Genomic DNA, 21,007 nt, shown 5'->3' with positions numbered 1-21,007 from the left:
CCTCCTTATCTAAGTTTGGATCTCTCTCCACTAGGCATCCACCTGTTGGGTCTTGCTTTATCCTCAGATGCTCTGGAGAATAAGTCCACACCGTCTTCCTTGTGACATCACTTCATGTACTGAAGGATTGCTGTTGTGTCTCCCCTTAGCCTTCTCCTCTTCCAGTCTTGTTAACTGCTCTTCATAGGATTTAGCCTCCGAGCCCCGCACCGTCCTTGTTGTTCTTCTCTGCACTCCTTCCACTTCCTCAGTGTCCTTCTGGTATTGTGGTGACCACAAGTGGACACAGTCTTCCAGTGTGGCCTGGTCAGCACAGAGTGGAATCATCATTTCTCATGATCTTGGCACTATATTTCTGTTGATGCAACCCAAAACTACAATGGCTTTTTTGGTAGGCAAAGTGTGTAACATCACGCAGGGCAGCCTGGAAACATGCTTGTAGGTATTTGCTCTGCATTTCTTTCAACTACTCTCATTCAATTTTGATGGGGGAAGAAGTAATTTTTTTTCAAAGGAGAAGAATATTTCTATGAAATTTATGGGTGCGGCCATAAGCTTGTTTTGCAGAAGATCTTTTAGAAAGTGCTACCATATTAGTTTGTAGCATTTAATTCATTCTTAGCTCAAGAAAAGTTTTGCTTATGATCTTACAAAAAAGAATAGAGAGAAAAAATAGAAGGAAGAAAGAGGCAGGCTTCAGAAAAAGCAGAGGGATAGTGGAGAGACAAGAGAACGCAAGAGGGAGGTTTCCTTCGCTTTGGACAGAGTGGACCCCATTAAAGTCAAAGAGTGTTCTGGGCATGAGCAATTTATAAATCCAAGCTTCTGGAAGCTGAAAAATAAAAGAAGAGGAAGACAATATGGATAGGATCAAGGAGGTCACTGGAAAGTCTTTGGAAGAGCTGGGGATTATCACTGGGGACTAATTCAGATGCCAGTTGTTTATCTCCAGCAGTAGGTCCTGACTTAGTGGTATCTTCCTAATGGCAGTAACCTGTGCAACCTGTTTTTGTTTATCTGTGTTATTATTTCTGTGTGTGTGTGTGTGTGTGTGTGTGTCTTAGATTCAGACCTGAAAAAGTGGCTGCAGCTCTGTGGATGTATGTTGGTTGTTAGACCTCCATAAACTCTGTTATAAATGTTAGTCTTTATGCCTGTTGAGTGTGACTAGAGGATAGCTCCATTTGAGATTCTGATGCTGAGGCACAAGAAACAGGTATAACATGATTGGTACTAGTTTACCCATTGTTAAAAAAAGGAATGGAATTTTAAGAAACAGTGATAGCCCTCAACTTGGATTCCTCTACCATTCGTGGAGGATAAGACTACGAATGACTACACATCCTAATGGTAATCTATTACCTACAATAAAAGGGCAATTCCAGGTGCTGGAGGACAAGAGTTACTGTGCTTGTGTTTTGCTTTTGGGATTCCTGTTGGGATCTGGTTGGCCTTGATAGGAACAGAAGGCTGGAGTTCATAGTCTTTGGGGCCTGAACCAGTATGGCTATTCTTGCTTTCTCATTTAATTTAGAGATGTTGGCAAATTAAACAAAATTCAGTTTAGAACAGGGGTTTCTGTAGGAGATCTACAGCTACTGTATTATAACAGGTAATAAAAAGCTTTGATTTTTTTTCTCTATATGAGAGCCGGTCTGATGTAGTGGTTAAAGGAACTGAAATAGAAGTGGGGAAACCCTAGCTCTAATCCTGCCTTATACATAAAACCAGATGGGTGACCACGCTTTCTCAGCCCTAGGAAGAAGAAGGCAATGGCAAACCGCTTCTGCAAATGCATCAAGAAAAGTGCAAGGACTTGTCCATGTAGTCACCAGGAGTCAAGGTTGACTCAGAGGACCAGAACAACAACAACAACCCTCTAAATACTGTAGATCTCTACCAAAAAATACTTGAGCCAATTCAGTTTTAAGAATTTTCACTGAAGAAGTAACATTTTGTACTAAAGTTAAACATTTACAATATAAATATTTTAAATCAAAACATATTTACATAAAATATTAATTTGAAGATTGAACTTCCAACACAGTGGATTGCTAGTGGATCCCACTATTACAAAATATGTATATAATTAGTTACTGTCCTCTAGTGGCTAATATTAAAACAGGCAGAGGGTCTGCAGACCAGTTTCAAAGAATACAGATGTTGTTCATAAGGAAGGGATAACATCTAAAAAATATATGGAGCCCTATGGAATATCCTGCCCCCTGAGGTGAGGTTGGCCCCCACTCTTCTGGCCTTCCAGAACACCTGGCTCTGTCAACTAGCTTGGACATCCAATAATGATATGCAGCCCTGGGGTTGGTTGGTGGCCTGAAGATGCTCTCTCTGTCTTTTTAATTTTTTAACTTTGTATATTTTTGGTATAGATTGTTTATGTTTTTCTTCTACTTATAAGCTGCTCAGAGTCACTGGCACAGTGAGATGGGCAGCATATAAATTCAATAAATAAATAAAACATCTTGGCAATACTTTTATAAGGCTTTGATCGGCCATCAAAATATTTAATTAGGAAAAATATTACAAGAAGAGGGATCAGAAAAAGGAAAAGAAAAAACAGCTGGAATTGCCAGGTTGAAAAAGCAAAAGTTTTCCCTCTACTTCTGTTTTTACTTATCAACAAACCAGCATATCCTGCTTCTGGATGGAAACAGTCCCAAGCATGATTTTTACTTATTTAGAATTATCGCCATGAAATCCAAAAACCCTAGCTGGTGTATGAAATTAAAATAGCATAAAAATACAATGTGAAACCACATATACAAATATAGTGCAACACCTCCACTGGTTGGGATCATAAACCACCCTATCTTCTGGCTTATTTTGGAAGCCAGGTTTTTAGAGCTTTGGGGGGCCAGACATGTTGGAGGTCCTGGCAAATCCAGCATGCCTCATTAGCATGCACATTAGCATATAAATGAGTTCGGCCCAGGATGCAACTCTCCATGCTTCTGAGGAAGCTGTTTGTTGCCACTCCTACTTCCTCTCTCTCTTCCTCCTTCCTCACCATTGGGAGCTAAGCACACGGCTGTGTGCTGCTCCGTATCTGCGGGCGCCATGTGGTGGGCCTGGAATTCCCATTTTCTTCCACGCAGCTCTTGGCAGCTATAGGGCTGAGAGTTTAGGATGAATTAAGTTTAGAAAGAACAGAAGATACAAGGAACATCATTTTTCCACTTAAGATAGATGTAACTGAACCAACAATAAAGTCAGTAAGAATCTTTTTACTTATCTTAAACCTACTTTGTCTAAGTGTGTGATTCTTTATGCTTGGGAGGGCTGAATGTGTAAGATCAATAACCTGTGCTTTTCTGATGTGCTCATTAAAGCTATTTTAGATAATATTCTTTTTCTGTGCACAGGTTCTCCACTGTGTTAAGCTCTGTTCCATTATGTGGTCCTAGCTGTCCACTAATGGCTTCAAGAGAAACCTTCAGGGAAGGGTATAGTGTTCCAGAGGACAGAGACAGTAAGAGAGAAGCCAAGAGATGGACCTGGTGAGTCAGTGGCACCCAGAGCATGCTCACTGCCTCTGCTCTTACAGGAGGTAGGGATGGAGGTAATTGGAGAAAGGCAGTCCCATGAATAGCTGCCAGGCCCCAAGCCATGTGCCAGTGACAGCCAGAACCTTAAATTGCACCTAGAAGTCCACCGTGCTGTTCAGCATATTTAAAAACAACATGGATGAGAGGTTGAATGGTACGATGATCAAATCTGCACATTACACAAAGACACAAATGTAGAACATGCTGTCTAGTCGTGGGTGTTGCATTTTAGAAAGTATATTGACAAACTGGAATGTGTCCAGAGAAAAGCAACCAAGAACTGAATCAAGAGCAGATTTGCATCAACCTTATTTTTATCTCAACTCAGTTGAGATAAACTCAGTCTTAGTTATTTACCTTGAATTTGGGGTTCTACAGACCGCAGTTTAAATCTACATTTCATTTATAGGTAAGTTATTTTTTATTTTTCTTTAAATGGTTTAAATAATGCCAAAATCTCCTTTGCTGACAAGCTATAAATATTTTAATGAATTTAAAAAATCCAAGCAAAGTGATCTAGTAGCCCATTTATTTTTATAGTCAACCACACTGTTGACCAGAGCTGTTCCAGCAAATAAAGAATCTCTGGGCGTGACTAACTCTAAATGCTTATCTGTTTATAACTGCCCATAAATACCCATTTCTCTTAGTCTACTGCCAGTGACAAAGTAGACTTTACCCTCCCTTGGCCTGAATGATTACTGAGAAATGTTGTAGAACGAACTGAGAAGATGGATTTTCTTTGTTATCAATAATATATAGTTTTATCAACCAAAACACCTAAATAGCAAATAGTACAAATATAATCTAAAATTTGGCATGAGATAAAACAGTGTAACAAATAAAATAATTAATAAATATTACATAAAACATTTAAAACTCAAACTTACTGATGTGTTACTAAGACCTTGTTTCTATAGCTGTAGTTAAAATTCTAGCAGTTGCCACTGTAATTTCAGGATTTTTATCTGCAAATAAAATTTCAACATATTCAGAAATATCTCTTCCTGGTCTTGATTTTAAAATAGGACAAATAATATCCTGCTGAAAACTCTTGTAAAATTCACAATACAATAAAATAGGATCCACCATTTCAAAGCCAATACCATTACAAGGGCAAAACCTTTGAGATGGGGATCATTTAAAATCTACCATATAGCGTATTTGATAGCAACACGTTTAATCTGGCTTTTGAAAGGGCTAGTCTATTTACTTAAATGTCAACTGTTAAGATATATAGGAAGCTGAAGAGTGTATTTGTAATTTATTCCAAAAGTCACATGTGAACAGGGAAGTTAGCTTTTGCCATTAATTCCTATACTGAGTTATTCCTTAATCTTTGTTTAATACAATAAAATGCTGATGTCATACTCCTGGAAAACAAATAATCAGGATCAGTGCCAATCTGACTAATCTTTTGGGTCACCTGTTTAAACCACGTACAGTATCTACAAAAGAATCATTTGGGATTTCACATTGCTATCCTTCCTTGTGTTTGAAAAGGTGTATTTGCAACCAAAATTTAATAGGACTTACCCAAGTGTTTGTTTTCAATGGGCATTGCCAGTTTCCAGGAGAATAACAGAGTTTAGAACACAACTTGGAACATTTAAAAGAGATCTTTAAAAATTCACCTGCTGTTGGGTTATGTTATTATTGACAACTATAATCCAAACTGGAGCTCCATATAAAATTTGAGATGCAATTTTTGCGTTAAAAACCTGTATTGCTACAGGGACAAATCTTTCCCCTTTTGAATAAAAATATCCAAGCAAGGCTGTCATACTAGCTTGCCTTGCAATCTTGTTGCCGAGACGGAGCATGGTAAAATAAAACACCAGGATAAGATATGATCTTGAGTTTCCAGCTATACTTTTTGACTTTATTCTCAAAAAACCCCAAAATGTTAGTTTTATCATAGTCAGTGTAGCTGATTTTCTTGGTAATACATGACTAGTGGCTCAAGTAAGTGTTATCAATAATATCAGCAAACAAGGAATAGCATTTTACACTGGAATCTTCCAGGGCTTACAAGAGACTTGGGCAGCCCGTCATTTGCCCCAGGGACCCCAGCACCATTTATTACTGATGAAATAAAATGGCAAAATACTGACTTTTGTCCATGACTTTGGGATTTGTTGTGTGTGAGAAACTAAACTTGCTTGTGTTAACCCCACCCCACCCTACCCTCACCCCCTTCCTTAAAATCAGCTGAACAGTCCAAGCCAGATCATTTTATCACTGCCCCACCTAAAGGAAATGCACAGAAGGGGACTTGTTGAATTTTCATTTTTCTCAAGAGCTGCAGCTGAGTTGTTTTGTATTTCCTTCCCAGCTCTCTGTACTCTCTCTTCTCATTTCAGTGTCTCCTTGTTTACTTGCTTCCTCTTATTCCTGCTTTAGAAGATTTGAGTCAGGTTTGAAACAGCGTGCCACACAGTAGCCGGAGACGGAAATCCCTGCTGTTTGCAGGTCTGGCCACCACACAAGAAAATGTCTATAACACAGACAGACAGACAGACAGACACACACACACACCATTCAAGCCTCCAGAGAAATGGTGGGGGATGGGGGAATGGAGAAGAGCCTCATGCCTGGGCTGGTTGGTTAGAGTAGTCACAAGTGGTTGGTAAGAAAGGAGAGGAAATGTTTAAAGCAGGCGTGTTCATCCTTTTGGCTTCCTTGGGCCACACTGAGTGAAGAGGAATTGTCTTGGGCCACACATAAAATATATAATATAGTTAATGTATATAAGTAATAAAACTTCATTTATTTTTTATATTTTTATTATAACATTTTTAAAAAGAGGACAACATAAAACTAGTGGGATATTTGACTTTGTTTTTGTGAAACTAATGCATCAATGTCTGGTTCGATGAAAGTGGTTGCAATTCTCAGTGAGTTCTCAAGGTGCTTGTCAGAAATTTTAATTCTAATTTTACTCTTTGTGTGCTTCATCCTTGAAAATAGTTGCTCACCAATGTATGTGCTGCCAAAAAGTGATGTCATGAATCAGGTGTGATTGTGGAGCGAGGGGTATTTTTCTTTGGGAAGACAGGTCTTACAAAAGTCCAGTAGAGAGACATGATCAAATTTTTCTTTGAGTTGAATATCTGATTGCAACTCTAGGCATTCCATTTGAAAATTTGGTGGTAATGTAGTTATGTAGACTGAAAATGGAGTCAAAAATATACCAAAATATTGATGATTTTTCCAGAAATCTTGAAACCCTGTTCTCAAATTCCTGTTTCAAACCGAAAAACAAGGCTGCATATTTTTCACTGTTCACAGGACTGTGTTTAGTCAACATATTAAAATGTATAAAATTATTTTCCATAACTTGAGCTTGCCATACTTTGAGTTTCATTTCAAACACTGTTATGGTTTGAAGCATAGCAATGATAAGTTAGTTTTCACCTTGAAGACGCATGTTTAACTCATTTAAATGAGCGGTCAAATCCACCAAAAATGCTAAATCCATGAGCCATTTTTCACCTTCAAGTTCTGGCACAAATTTTCTTTTTGATTCCATAAACGACTTGATTTCGTTTCTCAAATCATAAAATCTTTTCAGCATTTTACCCCGACTTAGGCACCGTACTTCAGAAAAGTAAAAGATGTCCCCATAATCAGCATCCATACTTTTGAGGAACTCCTGGAATTGGCCATGATTCAATCCCTTGTGAAATTCACTGCTTTGATGACAATTTGCATGACGTTATCCATTTTTAAAGCTTTCGCCCATAAATTTTCTTGATGTAGAATGCAGTGATACTTCGTCAAACGTGAGTTGCTGGTGGCACTTGCTCTATCAATTTTAAGTCCCTCACTTTTACCAACCATCACTGGGGCACCATCAGTACCAGACATGTTGACAATAGTTAAAGAAAATCACTTTAATGTCATTTTCACTGCTTCGTACAAATCAAGAGATTTAGTTGTGTCTTTTAATGGCACCAAAGAAGCCATTTCTTCAGGGACATTATATTTGTTATCAATACCTCTAATAAAAATGGCAAGTTGAGCTGTATCTGTTATGTACTAGCAATAAACATTAGAGACCAGTTCCTTGTCTCAGCGTGTTTCCTGGCTATTAGGACAGTATCTGTACATTGCACATTGCAGTAATCCAAACGAGTTGTAGCTGAAACACCATCATCTGAGCAAAAAAGTGTTGGAGTAAATTTATATTTCACTGCTGCCATAGTAGATCAGTACTTTCATCCATCGCCAAAGCATAGAATTTGAAATTAACAGCTTTACTCTTCAAACCTCTTTCAATAGATTTTCCTGTTTCTTCAGTTCACCTGGCTATAGTCTGGTGACACAAACTGATTTTAGAAAAATCGCTTTTTTTATCAGGACAAATTATATCTGCCATGCTTTCCATACATTGCTTAATACTCACCATCAGTAAATGGTTTTGAATTTTTTGCAATTAGATTTGCTACCAAATAACTAGCTTTTAAAATAAAGTTCTTTATTGTCACGAGTTGTGACTTTTTAAAAAAAACATTGTTGAGACAACAGGCTTTTTTTCAGTTCTGCTAATTTATCTTTATGGCAAATTCCTTGATACGCATCGAATTTGGCAGCATGTTTTTCCGTATAATGCTGTTTCAAATTGTAGTCTTTGAAAACTGACACATTTTCTCTACAGATTAAGCATAGTGCCTTAGTATTTGTCTCGATAAAAAAGTACTCATCTGTCCATTTTTCGTTGAATACTCTTCCTTCATCAGCGATTTTTCTTTTTTTCTTTTCTTTTTTGGGTTCTGTTTTCTGTTGAAACGATGTTGAAGCCATGCTGGAATAAATTTATTTAGGAATAAATATAAATAAGAAATAAATATATATTTAAGAAATAACACAACAAGCCCATCGTAAATTGTTAGGTAGGCAGATAAACAAAGCAAAGTTTAATAATCAAATAAGAGTGTAAAATGGGTGAACTTAGGGGCACCCAACACTACATGTGTGACTGCATTTTGGACCAGTTGTAACTTGTGGGTGGTCCTTAAGGGCAGCCCCCTGTAGAGCACATTGCAGTAATCCAAACAAGTTGTAGCTGAAACACCATCATCTGAGCAAAAAAGGGTTGGAGTAAATTTATATTTCACTGCTGCCATGGTAGATCTCAAAAAATCCCATATCAGAATACAAAATGTGAGATTTGGTAGTTTCATGAATTCTGGGGCATTTTTCCCTCTGAAGAATATTTAAAAAAAGAAAACCAATGTCCTATTTTATTTTGGAGATCCATGGACATAGTCTAGGGGCCCTGATGATCCATGACATAATGGATCTTGGATTTATTAGTTGCAATCAAATCATAAGTTACTTAGCTATTAATTGGTTAGGCCTGGTGAGAAATGTAGAAGAAAACAGGAAGAGAAGTAAAGGAAACAGAGACTATTGCTATTAACGTAGACTTCAGCTGCATTAACCTTTACTATGTAGGCATTTGGATACATCAAATATGTTATCAAACAAAAATGGACTCTATCCCAGGAACAGATTCAGATGTTACTTTAGGCAGTTTATCTAAATGTAAATGTATCATTTGCTCTTCTGAGGCTAATTGGGGGGGGGGGAGTATTGGTGAGATTTAAACTGCAAAATGTTTTTAGTTGTACCTGAACAGGCAGATCATAGAACAAAGACACCATTAAGCGTGCAGAGTTTAACACACAAATGCTCTAAGTTAACTCAAGCAGTGCAAGACAATTCGTCTAATTTTTGCACCATCTCCCTGCTTCTCATCCTTACCAGCTGCATGACCAGAGATTTACTAGCTGATTTCCTTACCTGATAGCTTTCTTTTTACCAAAAAGACCATTAGTTAATGAGTAAATCTGAGATAGCTCCCCCTCACTCAGCCTCCAACAAACAGCTTCACCACCAGAGCTGTTGGCAGGGCAGATGGGTGGGAGGCAACTGATGAAAGCAGATTTTGCACTCTTGCAAAAGCAATTTTTGTAATTTTGGCAAAAACATCAGATCCTGCACCTTTAGGGAAAAGCATCATTGTTTCTTGCTACTTTTTTTTTTTTTTTGCAAATCTATCCAGCTGAAATTTGCCATTGATCAAATCCATTTTCAGTATGGATTTCATGAAACTTGTTCCAGGATGAAAAGACTATCTGCTCTTTAAAAATCAGAGATTAAAATGATGTAGCATTTAGTAGAAAACCCCAGCACTGACTTTTATGAAATTTGGATTTTTTTCTTCCTACCATACAGTAGTTATCTACAGTTTTGTTAAATTTGGTAAAAATCAGAATGAATTATTCCAGGCTAGGCCATTTCCAAAGCCTCAAATCTGGCCCTCAAAGTACGTTGGTTTATCTTAGCACAGGCCAAATTGTATTTTATTTATATTTCAAATTTCGTCATGCCCATCTCACACGAAGTGACTCTGGCTGCTGGTCATCTCTGCTTCTTTAGAAATGTCTAGTCTGCCATGAACTTCACCCAGAAGCTGGTATTCAGGTCACAATTCTGATCTGTTCCTTTGTACATAAGAGTTGCCAAGTAATTATGCTTGGGGTATGTTGCCAGATGTCTATGATATTAATGCACACAGAGATTTATATTTGCACACATAAATATGCCCCATGTGTGCTCTAGACTCTGCAGTGTTATTTTAATGATTGGAAAATAGTAGGTTCTTATTTATTTGTTCACTTGTTTGATCTAATTTTTCTGCTCTGGCAAACACTTAAGGTGGCTAAGAAAACTGAAAAACAAAAACTATACAGAAAACTTTAAAATGCAAATAAAAATTGCAATAAAATACTATAATTATCCAACAGATGCGTATTGAAAGAGATTCATATTTAGAGATGGTGGGGGCAGGGCAAGTGCAATTCCTGAGGAAGGGCATTCCATCCTTTGGGAGCAACAAATATTGCACATGCCAGAAACGAAGAAAGATGGTCCTTCGACAGCAGAAGCATCTTGAAAGGGTAGATCTTAACATTTGGCAGGTTTGTGATTTGAGAAGCAGTCTCTTATGCAATCAGGGTGTTTAGGATGTTAATTATCAAAACCTTAAATTCTGCCAGTAAGCAAGTGGAGATCTTTCAGGATAGGCACCATGTGATCCCTGTGCCTATATAGGTGTTTGGATGGGGAGAAACTATCTCTGACTCAACCTGACCAATCTGACCGAGTGGCTGTGGACCATCCAGATCTGAGGCTGTTCCAACTTCGACCTTGGACAGGGTTGTATGCACTCAAGGCTGGTGCGCAATTTGGGAGTCTTCCTCAACTCACAGCTCCAGGAAGCAGTGGAAGCTGTGGCCAGGAAGATTTTGCCCAATTTCATCTGGTGCACCAGTTGCACCGTTTCCTAAATTAGGGGGCCCTTCAGTCATCATGCCCTGGTCACCTCATGGCTCGACTTTCTGCAACATGCTCGACATGCGGCTACCCTTGAAGACTACCTGGAAGCTTCAGCTGGTTCAGAATGGAGCAGTGTGGGCAGTGATGGGCATGCCTTGGAATGCCCATGTAACACCTCTGCTTTGCAAGCTGCACTGGTTGCCAGTTTGCTTCTGGGCGCAATTCAAGGTGCTGGTCTTTACCTATAAAGCCCTACATGGCATAGGGCTTGGTTACTTGAGGGACTGCCTTTCTCACATAGTATCTGCATGGTGGGTTTGATCTGGCAGGGTTGGTATGCTCCAGGTTCTATCGATTAAACAGTACCATCTGTCTGGACCTTGGAAGTGCACTTTCTCTGTAGCAGTGCCTGCTCTCTGGAATGTGGTTCCCCCCAAAATTCAAACAGCTCCCACCTTTCTGGTATCGAAGGGCCTTAAAGACCTGGCTCTTTCCCAGGCCTTTAGAGAGAATGATGATGGCCCTTTCTTCCTTTCTGTTCCCCTCTGGGTTTATTTTCTTTGCCATCTTGTGCTGTTTTTGTGTTTTTTGAATTGGTTTTTGCTCTTAAATGCTTTTAAGAACTGCAAACCTCCCAGAGCCACTGGGAGTCAGGCAGCACATGAATTTAACAAATTATTATTATTTTCAAGTATAGTCCCATATAGAGCTTGTAACATTAATCAAAGTGGGATGTAACAAGGAAGTGGACAATTATTTGCCAAATCCGACTAGCTTAGCTGCTGCACTAGATGTAATTGTGGCTCCCACCACATTCCCTAATTGCCAATCCAGTTGATAGCTGAGAATCAAAGGCAAGTCCCTGACTGCAGACCTTTTCTCACAGAAGGAATGAAACTCTGTCCAAGAACAGACTGAACCTCACACCCAGTTCCCTATTAACCAGCAGTCTCTCCATATTGTTTGGTGGTAGTATCAGCTTGTTTTTAAATCATGCAGTTTATTGTCAAACATAGGCAATGTTTAAGAATACTGACTGCTTGCTTGGAATTGGATGGAAAGGAGTAATAGAGCTAGATTTATCAGCGTACTGATGACCTCCCTCAGTTGATCTATGTGGATGTTGAACAGCGTGAAGGACAAGCTGGAACCTTGTGGCACACTATAAACCAGGATTTCTCAAACAGGGTTCCATGGAACCCTCGAGTTCTGCAAGAGTTTGTCAGGCTCTGCCTGCGATCCAGTAAAGACACAGATGCTAGCGTAGGCTTAGGTTCTGGTTTTATTGAGGAACAGAGTGCATGTCTTTAAAAAGCTGAGAGTGAGGGGAGCGCGCCGGAACAGGATTTAAATAGCCCGCGCCGGTCAGCGCTCCACCCCACCTCATTCCTGGTGCATCCCACGAGTCCCACCGGTTTCGTCCCTGTCAGGTGAGAGGTCGTTCAGCCCTCCTGCGCCCCGGGCGTCGCCTCGATCGCCTTCCTGAACGGTAATGATCCATTGCCGGGCGATCAGGCTCTTAATCCTTTGACAGCTCGGGCGCGCCTCTCTTGTTGTTAGTCAATTGCTTGTTGGCAACTTTGTATTGCTGTCTTCCGCACCGCCGGTCTCGGTTGTTACTTAGTTTCCTGCACCTGTTGCTTTCCTTTGTGTTTCATAGTTGCCTTTGCCTTAATCCGCCAGGGACCCATTTCCCTGTATTGTCGTGTGAGCCGTTGCGATGTCACAAGCATTGCAACGGTGATCATAACATACTGCCCCCCTTTAGGAAATCGCCGAGGGTTTGGAGGGATAGGCGGTATGGAAGTTGCGGATCAGGTCGGGAGCCTGGATGTCGCGGACAGTGACCCACTCAGGGTGTGGGAAGTGTTTCCATTTGACTAGGTACTGGAGGGAGCCCCGCAGCTTGCGGGAGTCTAGTACCTCCTTGACCTCGAAGTGTTGCTGTCTGTCTATCATCACTGGTGGGGGGGGGCATGCGTGGGTGCCACCGGGAGGGGTCACTTGCCGGCTTAAGTAAGCTGCAGTGAAACACCGGGTGCAGCCGCTTTAAATTATGGGGCAGGTCCAAGCGCACCGTGATTGGGTTCACAATTTGTGTCACCTGGAATGGCCCAATAAATTTGGGGGCCAGTTTCTTAGACGGTTGCGGTGATTTGATGAATCTGGTGGATAGGTAGACTAGGTCCCCTACCCGAAACGTTGGTTGTTGGCGCCGGTGCTTGTCCGCTTGCAGTTTGTATGCGGTTTGCGCCTCTTTAAGCGCATCCTTGATGACCGGCCAGGAATCTGCGAGTTTCACACCCCAATCACAGGCGGCCACTGCTGGGGACGGGGGCTGGGGTAGCTCAGGGATGGGGACAAACTCCCGACCCAACACCACCCCAAAGGGGGTTTGTCCCGTGCTTTGATGTATCGTGTTGTTGTATGCGACCTCTGCAAACGGGAGTAGGTCCACCCAGTCGTCCTGGTGGTAGTTTATATAGGAGCAGAGAAATTGCTCCAGTGTGGCATTGAGGATCTCTGTAGATCTGTCCGTCTGGGGATGCCAGGAGGTTGACAGGGCTTGCTGGGTGCTTATCAGTTTCAAAAAAGCCCGCCAAAACCTCGAGGTAAATTGTGTGCCCCTATCGGTCACCAAGAGGGAGGCGGTACACGTGTACCAGGAAAAGTTTCGCCAGCTGTTGTGCTGACGGGATCGAGGCGCAGGGGATGAAATGGGCTTGTTTTGAGAAGTAGTCTTTGACTACCCAAATGACCGTTTTCTTTTGGCTAGGCGGTAAGTCCACAATGAAATCCATTGAGATTTCATCCCAAGGGCGGGAGGGTTCAGCCACAGGTTGCAGCAGCCCCTGGGGTTTACCAACCGGTCGCTTGGCCATCGCACACACCGGGCAGGACGCCGCATACATTTTGACGTCCTTCCTCATCGAGGGCCACCAAAACTGTTGCCGAGTTAGGTGTAGGGTTTTTAGGAACCCGAAGTGACCAGCCTGTTTGCTGTCATGCAATCTGCTAAGGATTGTCGGTCTTTGTGAGTCAGGAATGTATAACCTTCCCTCCGCCCATGCGAGGTCCTGTTCCATGGTTACTTTGTTAGGGTTGGCGAGGAGCCAGGGGTCAGATTTTATTGCTGTTATAAAATCTGCCCGTAGCCCACCTGGCATCTGTGGTTGCCTGCGCCTTGGGGTGGGATGCGGCGGAGTTGTTTGCAAGGGGGGGGGCAGGCTGTCCCCGAGCGTGTCCCCGGGTGACAGCTGCCAGACCCAGCTGGGAGTCAGAGAGCACAGTCCCGACGATGTCGGAGATAGGCTCCACATCCTGGGGTAGTCCGGGAGCAGTTCGATTGCACAGTCCATCTTGCGATGGGGGGGGGGGTAATTGGTCCACCTCCTCCTCCCCGAAGATGTCTGCGAAGTCTGAGTATTGCTCCGGCAGTCCTTCTGGGGGGAGGGCGTGGGTTTGGTCGATGATCTCTGCCCTCCCCACAGTCAGAGTGGAAGATTTCTCCTTTGTTGGTGCTTGGGAGACCCCGTCCTCGAACGTTATAGAGCGGGTCCTCCCATTTATGCAGGGGTTGTGGCGTGCTAGCCAGGGGATCCCCAGCACCATGATGGGCTTCCCCACCGGGGTTACCACAAAGTCTATGGACTCCCTGTGGGTGCCCGTTTTCAGGGTGACCTTTCTTGTACCCTGGGTGGCCGGTCCCCCCCCCCCCCCCGCTGTAGAGCCGTCGAGTTGTTGGAACACCAGAGGTTTAGGGAGGGGGGAGCAGGGCAGTTTTAGTGCGGTGACAATGTCTGGGTGGATTAGGTTTCTAAGCGCTGCTTAGGGCAGGTGGGAGGCGTTTCCCACCGGCTGTTCCTGGGCATCAACCACGTCCCCTGCGAGGTAGGCATCCGCTTCCTCATCTGGGGTCGCTAGCGCTCCTGTCAGCCGTCTGGGAGGGTTGGGCGGCTTGTGCGGCGCCTTCGGTGTTGGTCTGGGCGGGCGATCTGTCGTCCTTGAAGCATTCAACTGCCCGGAGGCCTGTCTTCTCACACCTGGCACATTCCCTGCGGGCAAACCACCGTTGTCGCTCTGCGTCCCAGGTCGGGCCCGACTGTGGGACTGGTCCTCTCCCGCTGGGAGGGGTTGTGTCGTTCGTGGTTGCTAGCATGAAGGTGCGCTGGGCGTGCTCAGCCTTTCCGGCCAGACAAATCCACCCGTGTAGGGAGTCTGGGTCGTCCCTATAGAGTGCCCATTGTAGCACCTCTCGGTTGAGGCCATCCTTGAACATGTCGATCAAGGTGGCCTCAGACCATTCCGGGATTTTACCCACTAGGACCTTGAACTCGAGAGCGTAGTCTGCCGCTTTTTTCCCTTGGCGAAGACCTTTAAGGGTACTCTTGGCCCTTTCCTTTGCCAGGGGGTCTTCGAAGTAATGTTTGAGTGTGGCTAGGAAGTTGTGAAAAGTGGCCAGGGCTGGGGCTCCGGACTCTGACATCTGGACGTACCAGTCCGCAGCCCTGCCTTTGAGTTTCATGGCCACTGCCGAGATTTTGGACACTTCCGTCTCGAAGCAATGTCCATACTGGGCCATGTAGTTCCTGGCGCTCATCAGGAAGAATGACAGGTTCGTGGGGTCTCCGTCAAATTTCACGGGGAAGTCCTTGGCGAATCCCCCAATTTGCAAGACCCCCACCTGTGGGTGGTTAGGGATGACGCCCACCGGGCTGGGACCACAAAGCCCTGCGAAAGAGTCCCGTGCTTGGCCCCTTCCTCTTGTGGTTGTTGATGGGGTGGGTAGGGTGCCCCGACCCCCTCCTGCCCCCTGTGCAGCAGCAGTCTTTGTGAGCTCACTCACCACCGATGCCATGGACTGGAGCATGTGTTCCAGGGCTCGTACCTTGGCTTCCAGGGTGCTGACCCTGTCTGGTATGACAGGGTCGTCCATCATCGGTGCTGCCGGTTGCTGCCCGATCGGCAGTCCTGCGACTCCTTGCTCGGGCATTTGGGGGTAGTGGAGTCTCCAGGTGGTGTAGGATGTCCCCGTCCAGGGTCCTGCTCCGCCGTCCCGCATGAAGAGTTGTTGGCCCCTGACTTCGTCTTCCGTCGGGGCTCTCCAGTCCGGGCTGGAGTTCCAGGTCTGGAACTGGGTGCAGTGTGGGCATGGAGGGAGCCTGTGTCCCATCTCAGGTGCTCCAACTCTAGCAGCTGTCGGGTCATCTCCCCCTCTTGCGTTGCGTCCTTCGCGCCTCCGGTGTGAAGCGCCGACTCCATGGCCGTCCCCGGTTCCATCATCGCCAGTGTTTTTTCCCGCGGAAAATTTTTTTTCCCAGTGGAGACTGGCAAGGTTCATTTTTGAGACTCTCAGCTTTATGTCAGGCTCTGCCTGCGATCCAGTAAAGACACAGATGCTAGCGTAGGCTTAGGTTCTGGTTTTATTGAGGAACAGAGTGCATGCCTTTAAAAAGCTGAGAGTGAGGGGAGCGCGCCGGAACAGGATTTAAATAGCCCGCGCCGGTCAGCGCTCCACCCCACCTCATTCCTGGTGCATCCCACGAGTCCCACCGGTTTCGTCCCTGTCAGGTGAGAGGTCGTTCAGCTCCCCGGCACCCCGGGCGTCGCCTCGATCACCTTCCTGAACGGTAATGATCCATTGCCGGGTGATCAGGCTCTTAATCCTTTGACAGCTCGGGCGCGCCTCTCTTGTTGTTAGTCAATTGCTTGTTGGCAACTTTGTATTGCTGTCTTCCGCACCGCCGGTCTCGGTTGTTACTTAGTTTCCTGCACCTGTTGCTTTCCTTTGTGTTTCATAGTTGCCTTTGCCTTAATCTGCCAGGGACCCATTTCCCTGTATTGTCATGTGAGCCGTTGCGATGTCACAAGCATCACAATGGTGATCATGACAGAGTTCACTAGGGGTTCCCTGGGAGATCATGATTTATATTAAAAATTATTTCAAATTCAGGCTTCACATTAAAGAGGTTTCATTCTTTATTTTTAGTTTAAGAACACTGTTAGTAGGGCCGCAACTGGTGGGGGCGGCAAGCGGGCATGTGCCCCAGGTGCCGTGCCCCAGGTGCCATGCTGGGGGGGCACCAAAATGGGCACGGAATCCATGTTTGCCCCAGGTGACACAGACCCTAGTTGTAGGCCTGTTAATGCATATATACAGGCCTACCCATGAAACAAATATAATAATTTTGTAACTTCTGGTCTAAGATTGTAATATCTCACTGATTTCAAGACCCCTGACTCTTATGTTGGACAGAATCAACTTCAGCATTTTGTTGGGCACCTGGGGAGGAACTTGGAGACACTGCCGGAACCAGGTTATGGATTCAGCAATCTGGTCTTAAGGCAAGGTGACCTCAAGCAAAGCATAAAACTCCTCAGGTCTAGACTTCCAGCATGTCTGAAATCATCTGTATTGGACTGTGGAAGACCAAACTCCCCACTCAGAGTGAGCAGGCCTCTCTCTGCTCTCCTGGGATCAAGAGCTTTGGTGCTGCCAGGAAGGAGAGTGAAAACAGCTCCACCCTCTCCTGAACTGAAGAGTTTGTCCCATAAAACAGACCAGAAATCAAGCATGCGTGGTGACAAAGGAGTCAAGCCAGGAAGGCAGCGGTGGTGGGGGTCCTCCAACCCAAAGGCAAACAGTCCCCAGACAGTGAAAGAAAACTGCAAGTCTTGGAGCTGGCAGACTGGCTGAGAGCCGGAGAGGAAAAGGGCCCGGCCAGAGCCTGCGAACCCAGGCGAGCTCCCTGCCTGCAGCAGCCCCGACCTAGAGCAAACCCACCAGCTGCAGAGAGAGAGGCCTGGGAGTGCTGGTGGGGGCAGGCGGGGGAGGAGGAGAAAAGCCCATTGGCCAGTCTGGAGAGGAGCGAAAAGGGTTTTCACGTGCAAATGGACTGACTGGCTGCAATTGCTGAAGACCTGGGGAAAAAGAAAAGGCTTAAAAAGCTAGGAAACAGTTAAGACAGGAAAACATATTTAAAGATTAAGTAAGATAGAAATAGTAGCAAACATATAGCAATAGGAATACTGCAGTTTATAGGCAGGTAGAAAAATAGAAAAAAGCACTAAGATAAGGAATAGGAATAGGAATTAGGAATGTAAGGAATAGGAGTTTAATTTTGTATAATAAAACAGGTTTTGTGGGAAAAACAAATTCCGTCTTTGTGTACCGGATTTTAAAAAAACCTAACATGGACTGAAGCTTAATTTGCAATGATTTTGTGATTTCACATGCCTGATGAAATAATTTACCATGACAACCTGCAATGCATTTTGCTATTTTATTGCTGTTTTAAATTCATGAACACTACATGATGTTTAGAGTATGAAGCTTTTAATCTACAGAGCCCTTATCAATTCATAGTTATCACTGCATACCTTGCTAATGAGGTGCATGCATATGTAGAAAACTTTTAATTGTAGAAGAGGGTATGCGAGACAGATGGGCAGAGTATCCTCTTTTGCTCACACCTCAGTTTCAGGAGAATCCACCTGCCAACAATTTCAGTCCTCTGTTCTCTCACTCTTTAGTGCCTTCTGATGTGGCATGATTCAAATACCTTAGAGGAAAGGCATCTGTACAATACTTGTTTTCTCTTATTATCTTCTTTATAATCAATCATTTGTTACCACGCATCTAGCTATGTTCTTAGCCTTGGAATAGTCTATTTTGCTCAGGTTCATAATTCAGTAACATGAAGCTCTTAAATACAGGAAAAAGTTGCAAAATGTTTTCTCTAATTCTCGTCATTGGATAATAGCATATACAGGAAGTCCTCAATGACTGCAATTGAAACTGGAATTTCAGTCACCAAGCGATGCAGTCGTTAAGTGAAGCATCACATGACCAGACCCAATTTTACGACCATTTTTTTACTACAGTCACTAAGCAAATTGCATCGTAATTAAGCAAATCAATGGTTCCCTATTGATTTGGCTTGTCAGAAGCTGGCTGGGAAGGTAGCAAATCGCGATCATGTGACTGCAAGATGCTCCAAATGTGAGCTGGTTCCCAAGCACTGAAATTGTGATCACATGACCACAGGGGTGGTGAGATGGTCATGACTTCGAGGATGGTCATAAGTAACCTTTTTAGCCCTGTCATATCTCTGAATCATTGTTCAACAAATGGTCATTAAGCAAGGACTGCCTGTATAACATTCTGCTACACTACTAGGGCTTTCAGCATATATTACACCTCTTCCAGAGATCACTGAGATCTGCTCTGGAGAACTGGGGGATCTTGGTCGGATGGAGAAGGAGCAGCAATGCAAAATCCCATTAGGTTACATGGGTCTGGATGCAGCCCACAGTGTTTCGTTCCAATAGAGATTAACAGTATATAAACAGCCTAGCTGCACTGCAGCCTACCTCCTTTCAAATTCATAACCAGCAACCAGTAAGTTGAAAAATATCTATGACGTGCTTCCCTAATTTTTTCCAGCACTTGGCAATATTCTGAGCTGCTGTCCAGCTGCCACTCCCCAAGGGATGCACTGGAGGATTTTTTTCCTGAAATGTTCTCCAAAGCCTCCACATAGATCTGGCCCATTTTCTAACTCAATTCTTCTTTTGCTGGCTTTTCTCCCGCCCACCATTCCCCACACCAAATTTGGTCCCTTTCTCTTCTGTTTAACAGACAGAGCCCCGAGCACTTTTACGTAATTTATTTTCACCATCCCATTGTGTTTGAAAAAGGAAAGCCTGCAGCAGCTGTTAAGGCAGAAATGGGTTTTTCAGGCAGCGTGGACTTCTGCAGGGCTCCACATGTGAAAGCAGGGACACTACATTAGGGCTGAGTTGTGCTTGCAGCTGGATGTTACTGACCTGAAGTGGGGGCTGGCAGGCTTTGCCTAGGACCATCAACCTCACCTGAAGTCTTGCAGTTTTAGCTAATCCGCAAAGCAACAGAGGCTCAGGACACCTACCAGAGGAGCCTGATGGCTGAATCTACCATACGGCATCTTATTATACAATAAAAACAGAGAAGTAAGAGATTTTTCCCATGGCATTAACAGCACTTACAACAGTGAATAATACAGGTATCTTTTTGCTGTCAACATTTTCTTCTGTTTCTGCATTTTGCATTCACTATGGGAAATACAGAAGTTATTGGTTTCCAGTTGCGTGAATGTCTGATGCATTCAAGCAAAAGGAGTTCTGAGCTTAGTAACATATTTTTATATGGCAATTGTAATATAAATATAATTAACTAATATAAATTGACACTAGCATTTTCTTTTTGTTGCCCAGCAACAAAATCGATTTTGTCTATGGAAGGTGAATGTACTGTCTTCCGCCAAGAACTGGATTAGAACCATCTTCATTTCTGTACTTTATATTAGAGGCTGAGGTGGTGGGCGAGATGGCGGTGGCCCTGGTGGGTGCCTTGATGGGGGAGGTCCAGGAGGGAGCTGCCTGCAGGGAGGAGGCTGGAATGGTTCTGGAACGGATGGATGTCTTGGTGCATTGTTGAGGATGTGTGGCTGCGGTGACTTCGCCGGTGGCTGATAGGAGATGAGTGTTCCATCTGGTTTCATTCGTGCAAAATGCATGCACCGCCCCTAGGTAAACAAGAAACAGAAAAAAACTGAAAACATTTCACAGATCCCTATATAATTGTCTTTGCTGATTTATTTAACACTTACTATTAACTATTACTATTTATGTAGCACAGTCAATATGGTCCCTGTGGATTAAGTGGGAACATCAGTATTGAGAATGATAGTTACATTAATGAAATCCAGAAAATTGGCAGGTTAAACAATTCATCAACCCAAACAACAATAGCAAAAAGCAAAACTACTCCAAATGAGACAGAGAGATAGAGATGAATAGAAGTAGAGCTATTCCAGAAAATCCCTATTTCAACACCTATGGCATCAGTTGACCTGCTTTAACTTTTCCACAAGGCTCACAAGGGTCTAGACAGCTGGGAAGTGTCCTTCCTAGAAGATTAAGAGAATAGAAATTCACAGAAAAGAAATATTCATTCTTTTCTGAGTTGCTGGAAGTCATTCATCATCATCTTTGGGACTTGCAGAGCAGAAAAAAAAAGGGAACTAACCCATTTCTTAATTTTTCAGAATATTCAG

At 43.6% G+C, this 21,007-nt stretch overlaps 1 protein-coding gene across 1 annotated transcript in view; it reads right to left on the bottom strand.

The window, feature by feature from the left end:
• Nucleotides 1–19,712: 19,712 nt before the first annotated feature.
• The window catches only part of ANTXRL (ANTXR like), a 62,775-nt gene continuing 61,480 nt past the window's right edge, over nt 19,713–21,007 (bottom strand). The window contains exon 15 of the mRNA XM_063304377.1: nt 19,713–20,476. Coding sequence (XP_063160447.1) covers nt 20,249–20,476 — 228 coding nt within the window. The 3' untranslated portion in view covers nt 19,713–20,248. The remainder of the gene's footprint in view (nt 20,477–21,007) is intronic.

Source organism: Candoia aspera, chromosome 5 (assembly GCF_035149785.1).
Source record: "Candoia aspera isolate rCanAsp1 chromosome 5, rCanAsp1.hap2, whole genome shotgun sequence".
Taxonomy (NCBI): Eukaryota; Metazoa; Chordata; class Lepidosauria; order Squamata; family Boidae; genus Candoia; species Candoia aspera.
Note: the sequence above shows the minus strand (reverse complement) of the source record. Positions and strands in the feature narration are given on the sequence as shown.